General features: G+C 47.2%; 2 protein-coding genes across 2 annotated transcripts in view; one reads left to right on the top strand and one right to left on the bottom strand.

Annotated features, from left to right (window-relative positions):
- Positions 1–2,805, bottom strand: part of rps19 (ribosomal protein S19) — a 3,606-nt gene extending 801 nt beyond the window's left edge. Inside the window, exons 1-5 of the mRNA XM_083678676.1 lie at positions 2,752–2,805; positions 1,874–1,944; positions 1,630–1,730; positions 811–994; positions 229–283 (exon numbers count right to left, since the gene is read on the bottom strand). Of these exons, the coding sequence (XP_083534802.1) occupies positions 229–283; positions 811–994; positions 1,630–1,730; positions 1,874–1,944 (411 nt within the window). The 5' untranslated portion in view covers positions 2,752–2,805. The remainder of the gene's footprint in view (positions 1–228; positions 284–810; positions 995–1,629; positions 1,731–1,873; positions 1,945–2,751) is intronic.
- A 2,372-nt stretch (positions 2,806–5,177) lies between these two features.
- LOC310811514 (adenosine receptor A1) lies at positions 5,178–6,614 on the top strand (the record flags this gene model as incomplete). Its single annotated transcript, XM_083679700.1, has 2 exons — positions 5,178–5,536; positions 5,774–6,614. 2 exons carry the CDS (start codon positions 5,178–5,180, stop codon positions 6,612–6,614), a joined length of 1,200 nt encoding a protein of 399 aa, XP_083535826.1.
- Between the last annotated feature and the right edge of the window lie 3,386 nt (positions 6,615–10,000).

Genomic DNA, 10,000 nt, shown 5'->3' with positions numbered 1-10,000 from the left:
GCCCAGATTACGTCAGCATTAGACACAGCCAAGAGGCTCACATGCCTGGTGAATCTCACAATGGGGAGTGCAGGTTTATATTCCCGAGTGCATGACTCAATTAGGTCATTGTTCGTATTGACTAAGGCATTTCAGTGGAGGGCTGGAACCAATGCCTAGCCACTCCACAAATCTCCAGAAGCTGGGGTACACAACCGTGCTGCAGGGGGAGAGGGAGGAGGGTCTTACCTGGCCAGCAATCCTGTCCAGATCTCTGGTTCCCTGGGCGGTTAGTCTGCGACCACTGTTGGAGGAAAAGGGAGGGGGGGGGGGGGGGGAATCAGTAACATCACAAAGGGCAAACAGAGCAAGATCATACTCAATCATCTGACCCCATTCTGACACATTGATAGAGTGCATGGCTAACACCTTAAAATCCCTGAAGCAGGACCGTAGCTTTCCAGCACCTCCGTGTTTGTAACACCAAGGCAATAAACTAAGATGAAATCCCAATCTCCCCAAATACTTCAGGCTATTTAAACTACCAGAAATGCTTAGATAAATCACAATCATATTCTCAATCTTTCATTCAGCAGTGAAGTGTACAACAACCTGTTAACAGAAGGTTTTTCTGTTAAAACAAGCTATCCATTCCCCACTGACACTGGAGGACCAGGTCTGGGTGACAGTGCTCAAGACCATACATGAACTGCCCTAGTAGGCCCCTCAAGAGTGATAGAATTGCCGCTAGGCCCCGATTAGGGCCAGTTCTGTGATTCCTCCCCTAAAGGTCAAGGGTCGCTTCAACCCAGACAGTATCCGTCTGCTCACCCGTTGGGGTCCTTCTCCACCATCTTGAGGAGCTCAAGGGCCTGCAGCACCTTGCGGGCCACATTTTTGGAGCCAACGCTGAAGTGGGCTGGGCACACGCCGTTCCTCTGACGACCACCGTAGATCTTGGTCATGGAGCCAACGCCGGCTCCTCCGCGCAGGTACAGGTGACGCACTGTCGATGCTGTAGACAGAAGAGGGGTTTCACTGACAATCAAAATGATGCGATGCATCAGACAGGGTTTCAGTGACCCGCTGATAGCCAGCTTTTGGCCAATAAAGATAACGAAGCTGATAAATACAACTGTTGTCTGGGAGAAGACAGCCAATATAGACCGAAAAGGACCCGTGACCGCCAGACCCAAACTGACCTGTTAAGAAATCTGAAACATAACGGGTCGGGTAGCCCTGACTGATAAAAAATAAAAGTACGGTTCATTTAGTCATTCTGAACACCCTGGACGGATGGATGCCTGAATGGATGGACTCAAACGTTGGGGAAATTAAAATGGTGGTCACAATGTCCAGCGGCCAACGCAAACCCTTTTAACAGCAATAATGAGTACACCCAGAGAGCATGCGGCCATTTTACCATGGCTTATTCAGTCAACAACTTAATTGTTTTGGCAAATTTGGTTTTCCAAGTGCAGAGGTTGGACAGGGAACAATGCCATGAGGTGCAAGGGGCATTACGCACTACAGGGCCAACCCACGCCGCACTGTGCTGGCTCAGATATTTTCTTTTCACATTGTCCTTTCCCACACTGTAACAGCAACTACAGTGAAAAGCCACGTGACCAGACCAGCTCAGGATCTTACCAGCTCTGGTGTAAAACCAGTTCTCATCGCTGGGGGCCAGCTCCTTGTGTTTGGCCAGCTTGACAATGTCCACCCAGTCAGGTACCTTCAGCTTTCCTGACCTGAAACAGGAATGACAACACTTAGAACATCAGGAGCATCTTCATACACCTTCACTATTTAGCTAGACTGAGGTAATGTTCCAGATAAAGGTGCGTCTCGTCTGGTGCCTTGGTCCCATATTTACATAGGTTTGACTACTCACTTCTTTAGGAAAGCAGACAGTGCAAGGACAAACTCCTGCTGGTTTACGTCTTTCACTGTGACGCCTGGCATCTGAATAGGGAACAGACAGGAGAAAGTATTACATTTAGATGTGCAATACATAATGGCCGAGTAAACAAGCTGACACAGAGCAGATCTTGGCCAATTTCATAGAGGTAGACTGTCCTGAGACATCAGCACACAGAGGGGAAGCTACATTCTACTGGAATAGTAATCGCCTGAGATGCGCAGAAAATGACATTCAACTTATGAAAGATTGACCACTCACAAATCCCTACTGAGCTAGCTAGCTACTGGAGTACAAATGAAACTGACAACAGATCACATCCTGTGATCTACATCATGGCTAGAGACCTAGCAATGTTCAACATGGCAAATAAGCAGACAAATGCATCTTCACGTGTTGCAGTGGGCATTATCACAGCAACACCACCCCGGCATGTAATGCTAACAGGCTAACATGCTAGCCCTGGCGATAATAAGACCAGGCATACAACCACATCAGATAAAGCATGATTCTGGGAACAGGAACCTACATAAATACATCTAACATTCTCATAAATATAATTGATGTCTAAACGACGGTTATTATCGGAAATATGAGCAGACAGAAGGCTAAATTGTGTAGGCCTCATTGCGGTAGCATGGGGGCGGCCATCACTAGAACACTGAAGTGTGAGCGCCGCATGCAAGATTAAACTTATTCTATAGCAATTTAACAACTTTGTGGACGCCCGTAAACCCCCATATTCATTCGTCAACTCCATTAATTCAACCCGGTAAATCGATGGGAATTAATTGTCATGAATTGGACTCGAATTCGCAAAAAATATTTCAGAAACGGAGACAACCATTTACCTTGCTTGTGGACAGCGAAGGGAAGAGGGATGAACGGGGTTTCTCGCCCCTGTTAAAACGGGCGAATCGCGTTGCCTCGCGCGAGATCTGACACGAGTATGGTGTTGTTCTTTTCACCAGACTGAGTCCATCACATCCCGTGGACACCAATCAAGGACACGGCTCAAATGTGATGTCAATTCTGAACTCAACTCAGTGCAATATGCCCCAAGTTCTGGTATAATTTAATTCATTTCGATTACGAAGGAAGCATGCTATTGCCTGGGGCTGCAATATAATATAATTGAATCTGAGAACTTAGGATATGGATTTCATGAGGATCTGTGAAAACAGTAGGCCTACAATGTGGGATATCTATTTTATTCACATAATGATAGTCGAGGACTCAATTGCCACTCATGTGATGTGTAGCCTACACTCCTGCAGCAATGAGACCACCACATTTTCCTCTTTGGTATCTGACCTAGGCGATGACAATGAATGAATGTGTATTGCCAGAACTGCACATGGCTTCTCTTTATGGAACAATGTCTTGCAATAAAGATTGCATCCTGAAAGCACTGTTTTCTCTACTCATCATCATTCTCGTCTCTACCACTGTGTTTACCCAGAGAGATAACAGGTTAAAATCTGTGTATGTCTGTGTATGTCTGTCTCTCTCTGTGTGTGTGTGTGTGTGTGTGTGTGTGTCTCTCTCTCTCTCTCTCTCTCTCTCTCTCTCTCTCTCTCACACACATACACACACACACACACACACTCTCACTCTCACATACACACACACTCTCTCTCTCTCATACTGTCTGTGTGTGTGTGTGTGTGTGTGTGTGTGTGTGTGTGTGTGTGTGTGTGTGTGTGTGTGTGTGTGTGTGTGTGTGTGTGTGCACGCTTGCATGTTTATGTGTGTGTGAGTGTGTCTGTGTGTGTGTGTGTGTGTGTGTGTGTGTGTGTGTGTGTGTGTGTGTGTGTGTGTGTGTGCTTGTGTGTGCTTGTGTGTTGTCTGTTGGCCTTATTTACGTATTTACAAAGCTGGTGGTGCCCTTTGCACAGCCTGGACGGAAAGGGCAATGCTGCTCCAACATTGACACAATTGATATGTTTGCAAAGACAGGACGACGAGATAGGGGGGCCGATGGATAACAATGGTTTATGAATGTGAGTTTAGTCTGTCATTCAATACAGAGGAATAGAGTGAAGGTGAGAGAGAGAGAGAGAGAGAGAGAGAGAGAAAGAGAGAGAAAGGGTGAGAGAGAGAGACACTGAAGGGTTTAAGAGTGAGAGTTTACAGAAGATAGTTTAGTGCTCCATCCAAGAGTTATAAGCTTCCACTGACACCCCATCCACAAACTTCACCCACACAACCTTCATCTTCATCGCCTTCACATCAGGTAATTTGGTCTTTTTTGTAGTTTTATAGAGATATCCATCATTCAATCATCCACCCATCATTCAATCATCCAGGTTCCTACTACCAGATCTCCAGCTGTAACCCTGTATGGCCATAGAGTCAGTGGTCTTGTGTTGTGTCGCTTCATTGATTATCTTCGGTAATTAATTACATTGAAAGCGTCCACCCTTCAATTTAAACCGACGACACCCACATAAGGTGGATTAAACTCCATTAATTATTCCAGTTAATCGATTTTGTTGTGGTCCTTCAAGAAGCACGACGGGAGACAACTGTATAAAGTGATTATGGAGCTGTATAAAGTGTTTTTCCCAGTCAGTCATAATTATAATGGGAAATGGACGACTGTCAGTGCCTGTCCTGAGAAGGTCAAACTAATTATGCGGAAGAGACAGGTGGCATACTGCAGCGCTAAATCTGCTATTTCAATATTCATCCGCTTTGCTTTATTTGAGACCATTGTTTTAAAATTCCACTGAAATTGCCTGTCAGCCTTGGTCAAGTACGTTCTCATCAGCCTGTTGTACTCTGTAGTGTGTGTGTGTGTGTGTGTGTGTGTGTGTGTATGCGTGTGTATGCGTGTGTGTGCGTGTGTGCTCGCGTAAGTGAGACAATGTTTTAACAGTCTGTTTCCACAGGGCATACCCTCTCTTACACTGTGTTTGCATTGTGCTCACATCCTCAGCAGGAACGCTCTGTCAGGCCCAGCCGAGGCTGACCTTTTCACTCTCCTGGCACGATTACAGGTCTCCAATATCTGTCAAAACATCTAACACACTCTCTCCTGCCTCTCCTCCTGCATTCTGTCATTCCCTTCTCATCCTTTTTTTCTGTCACTAAACCACTCTCCACTCTCCACTCGTTCTTTCATTCCCCCCCCCCCCCCCCCCCCACACTCTCCCACATCTCACCCCGATATTTTCATTCCCATTCCTCGCCTTTGGACTATCTCTTGTTTTTCTCTGTCTCCACTCCTCTATCTCCCTCTGTCGCTCTCTCTATCCCCCTCTCCCAGTCAGTCATGGAGCACATGTATTCGGTGTGCCAATGTGTGCTGTCAGTGTCAGTGATCGTGGTGAGTGTGAGGTTGTGTATGGGCGTGGGCGGCAAGGAGACCCATGGAGGAGGGGGTGCCCAAGCCCAGGATCGGACCCCCAGCGGGAGCGTCTCGGCATGCCTTAGGCTGTGTCTGGGCTGGGTGGGGGCGGTGGGGGGAGCGGTGGGGGTCCCCGTGTCTGTGCTGCTCAACCTGCGGAACCCCCAGTGCCTGTACACCTGCATCACCCTGGTGTGCTGCCCCCTGCTGGTCAGGCAGTTCACCATGTGTCTGCTGCTCCTGCTCAGCCTGGACTGTCACCTGCAGCACCGCATGGCAGACAGGTGAGTCTGGGGGAGGGGAGGGGTGGAAGTAGCATCCTAATCACAATCTTTTATTTCCAGTAATTCCTGCATTGATTGAGTATAAATGGAATTGGTCCCATAAACGATGCATTAGTTTTAGGGCACTAAATAGCTTATCTACAGTACAACCCATGTTCTACTGAGTTATGAGTGGTTCCATTGAGTTACCAGTGAATCCACTCTTCCTATGTGTGTGTGTGTGTGTGTGTGTGTCAGGTATCGTACCATGGTGACGCGGCGGCGGGCCCTGTGCGTGGTCCTGCTGTGCTGGGTGGGCTCCGTCCTCTCCTCCTTCGCCCAGTTCATCGGCTGGGATGCCCTGGACACCTGGGGAGGGGCCGGGGAGGGGGGCACGGCCGGGTTGGGGATGGGCGGCCCCCCCCCGGGTGTCGGCAACAGGACCTCCCCCCCTCCTCCTCCTCCCCCGCGCCCCAAGTACTCCCAGGACCGCTCGGTGATCGGGAAGTACCTCCCCTATGGCGGCTTCCTGTCCAAGTTCTACGTGGAAGACCACCATAACTTCACATTCGCCGAGATCCACGGGAGCCACTGGGGGGTGTGTGCCCAGGACACCGTCCTCAGCCCCCAGTACATGGTCTACGTCTACGGGGTCACCGTCTTCCTTCTCCCCCTGGTGGGTCTACTGGGGGTCTACCTGGATCTCCTCTGTGTCAAGCCCAAACAGACCCCCATTGGCCTCCAAATGGGCCCCCCTAAACGTGACTCTCCCCTGGGCCGCTCCCTGGCTCTCTCCCTCTGCCTCCTGGTTCTCCTCTGTCTGCCCCTCCACATCACCCATGCCCTCCTGCTGTTCGCCCCACGCACCCTGCACCCGACCTGGGCACACCCGACAGCCAGCTTCCTCTTCCAGGTCTATGACCTGGTGCCCCCACTGCTCTACACCCCTCCTCAGCAGCGGAGGGAGGGCGAGAGGCCACACCTGGCACCATCATCCAGGAGCAAGGCTGTGGGGAGGGCGCTGTGCTCGGCTGTGCAGGGGGCATCCTGGTGCCCCCAAAGCCTCTCTCTCAAAGAGAAGGTGTGCCCAGACGTCTGAGGGGTGGCAGGGGGATAGAACTGTTTTGTACAGCTGTTCTTACCACTCATATTCAGCATCAGAGTGGCTTAAGCAGACACATATCATGTGATAATAACACGTCATCGTTGGATGTCTGATCTCTCTGTCTACTTACATGTAATTAATTTCACATAAAATGTCAAGGAGATAGGAAATACCCAGCGGCACACGGCTATATTCTCTGATTTCCTGTAACGTAGATCCTGTTTAAAGCCTGTTCTAAGACTGCACTAAGCCCTCGGTCATCCAGAAGTGTAACATGCCTGCTGGCGCGGTTATATATCTTGCTGTGATCATGTTTAATTAAACCTGCAGATCGGTCCAGTGAGAACCTTGTGTAGTGGAGAAACATAATGAACCTAGCGATGACACAGTATTTCTGGTTGTTCTGATTAAACATGTAAATGTAATGCTCTCGCTTAAATAAAAGGCCTTGCTCACACTAATGGAGTTGTTCGTCTTGTGCTGCGTTGATGTGAAAAATTTGTGGAGAGAAAAAAAGCAGCATCTCTTCCCTACCATGACTCACGCGGAACCACATACTGTACATGTTCTCCCTCCCTCCCTCCCTCCCTCCCTCCCTCCCTCCATCCCTCACTCTCTCCTCTCCAGCACATACTTTCTCTCTTCCTCTCATTATCCCTCTCTTTTCTCATCTCTCATTCCCTATCACTCTCCTCTCCAGCACATACTCTCTCTCCTCCTCTCATTATATCTCTCTCTCTTCTCTTTCTTTTCTCTCCATCCCTTCATCTCCAAACATTGCACTGAGACCATCTGTCTTGCTCTGTTTGTCTTTCGCTAACCCCTCTAGCCGTCCCTCCAGATATGCCCACAAAACAATGTCTCTGTCTGAAACACATTATTGATGGAGATATCTGGTCAAAACAGACCCTGGTTCGTCTGGCATGGCTGCCCATTCAATTGTTCTGTCTGCTTGAGAGCACTGTGTTTCCTGATGGGAGGCGGTCTGGAAGGCGCCCCCTCAGCCGACACACTCACCCACTTCAATCAATGGCTGGCTGACGCTGATGTAGCGCGCGCCGCCACGCCACTGCAGAGGTCACGCCAGAGGGGAAAGAGAGGGGACACCTCCGGTCATCTACATAGCCAACGATGCTAACCGAGGCTAGCTTTGCCAATGGATGATAACTGTATGACGCTTGAGCTGTAATCACTCATGCTTGTTAGAACATCTCCTAAAATGTAGCCTATATGAAAATGTCTGCATTGTGATACTGTCATAAGGATGAAATATGGCGGTGGCATATAGCTTGGTTAGCTCTGAGTGTGTTAGCTTGGTTAGCTCCGAGTGTGTTAGCTTGGTTAGCTCCGAGTGTGTTAGCTTGGTTAGCTCTGAGTGTGTCATTAGAAGCTAACCTGAAGATGTGCCTTGCACATGTGTGAGTTTATCTACTGGTGTTGCCAAGAGTGTCTCAACCCAGCTGGTAGCACTGGCAAGTCCATTACTTTGATTGCCGTTTGACTATCTGTCTTCATGACAGGCGACTGCCGAGCCTTGCCATCGATAGAAGACAAACACATCGATCCATCACACAGCGACCTCCAGCAGCTTTTAAAACCAGGCCAGCACACAGATGGACATGTTGAGTGCTTCTTGACAGAATTGGGTATTGATTGGATGGAAATAATGGAGGAGTCATATTTTTCTGTGCATCTGACTGACTGACTCTCACTCCCTCTCATGCGCACGCACACCAGCTACACACACACACACATCAGACACACACACACACACACACACACACACCAGACACAGACACACACAGACAGACACACACACACACACACCAGACACACACACACACACCAGACACGCACACGCACACGCACACGCACACACACACACACACACACACACACATTATTCATAAGCACAGACATCTGTTGTTGTTTATTCTTTCTCTCCACCCCTGCCTGGTACATCTCTCTCTTTTTTTCTCCTCCTTCCTCCTCCCTTCATTCTTATCTTCCCACCGTTAGCTCCATTCCCTATTGATCCTGTCATCTGCTACGTCTCTTCCTTCTTTCTCTTTTTCACACTGTATTTCAAAACATTTTCCCCCCCTAATTACGGAGTAAACACATCTAAAAACAGACTTGGTTATTTTCGACGTATTTTTTTATTTTGTCGTGCTTTGTATCTTTCCCCTATAAAGAAATAGTTAGCTATATCAACAGTGACACATGGACTATAAAATAAACAAGAGTGAAGACAGAGAAGAAGAGACAAATAGGCACAGGAGACGAAGATAGAGAGAACGAGAAATATAGGAGCAAGAGAGAGAGTGAAAAGACGTCAATTTCTACAGAGTAACCAAAAACAAACATGGGAAGTTTACAGTTTTCTTAACATTATTTTACAATAATAATAATAACAATAACAGTAATAATAACAACAATAACAACAATCATAATAGTCCAAATAATAATAATTAATAATAAAAAAATCAATAAGACCTCAGGTATTTCATAAAGACAAATGAAAGTTTTTTTTTTCCTTTTGTTTTTTTCTTAAAGATCACTGGACAGTAGTTTGTTCGGTTTCTTACCTCTAGGCTAATATTCTGTGTTAGTATACAGTAGTAGCTTCATAACATGTTCAATAGTAAACAGTTTTTTCATTTCTTAAAAGATTCATTTAATTTATGTTGCTGTTGTCTTTTTTATACAAATAAAGAATTCAGAGATATGTATACTTGTGGCAATGCAATGTATCTGTTTATGTGTGTGTGTGTGTGTGTGTGTGTGTGTGTGTGTGTGTGTGTGTGTGTGTGTGTGTGTGTGTGTGTGTGTGTGTGTGTGTGTGTGTGTGTGTGTGTGGTCGCATTCAGAAAAATATCCTTCATGTACTTTTTCCTATTTATTACTTTTCACTCCTTTTTTCTCTTTCAGACTTCATAACCTTTTTATCCCTTTAATGACATTTAAAATAATTAAGCTTTTCTTTAATGTATCATGGTGCCTCATGTTTCCTTTCTTCTCAAACTCAGGAAAGGAGACTAGTACTAATCCTTCCATTACGGGACAACAATGGAGAAGAGATAGAGAGGACAGAGACAGACAGCAGAGGGAGGGGAGAAGGGAGGGATGAAAGATGAATAGAGAGGGAGGGAGAGGGAGAGAGAGAGGAGGGGGGTGGACACAGAGACAGAGAGAGAAAGAGGGAGAAAGAGAGAGAGAGGGAGAGGGGTAGAGAGAGTTCATGGAAAAGATAAGACAAGCAACTGTTTTGGAAGAAAAGTAATAGTTCCTAAAAGGATTGGTTTCTGAATTACCCAGGAAATATAGGCAGCCCACCGAGCAAGGACAGACAGCAGAACAGAATATCTGGGTCGTCAGGA

Source organism: Argentina silus (assembly GCF_951799395.1).
Source record: "Argentina silus genome assembly, chromosome: 10".
NCBI classification, from domain to species: domain Eukaryota; kingdom Metazoa; phylum Chordata; class Actinopteri; order Argentiniformes; family Argentinidae; genus Argentina; species Argentina silus.
The sequence above is the reverse complement of the archived record's forward strand: the minus strand, read 5'-3'. Positions and strand labels throughout refer to the sequence as shown.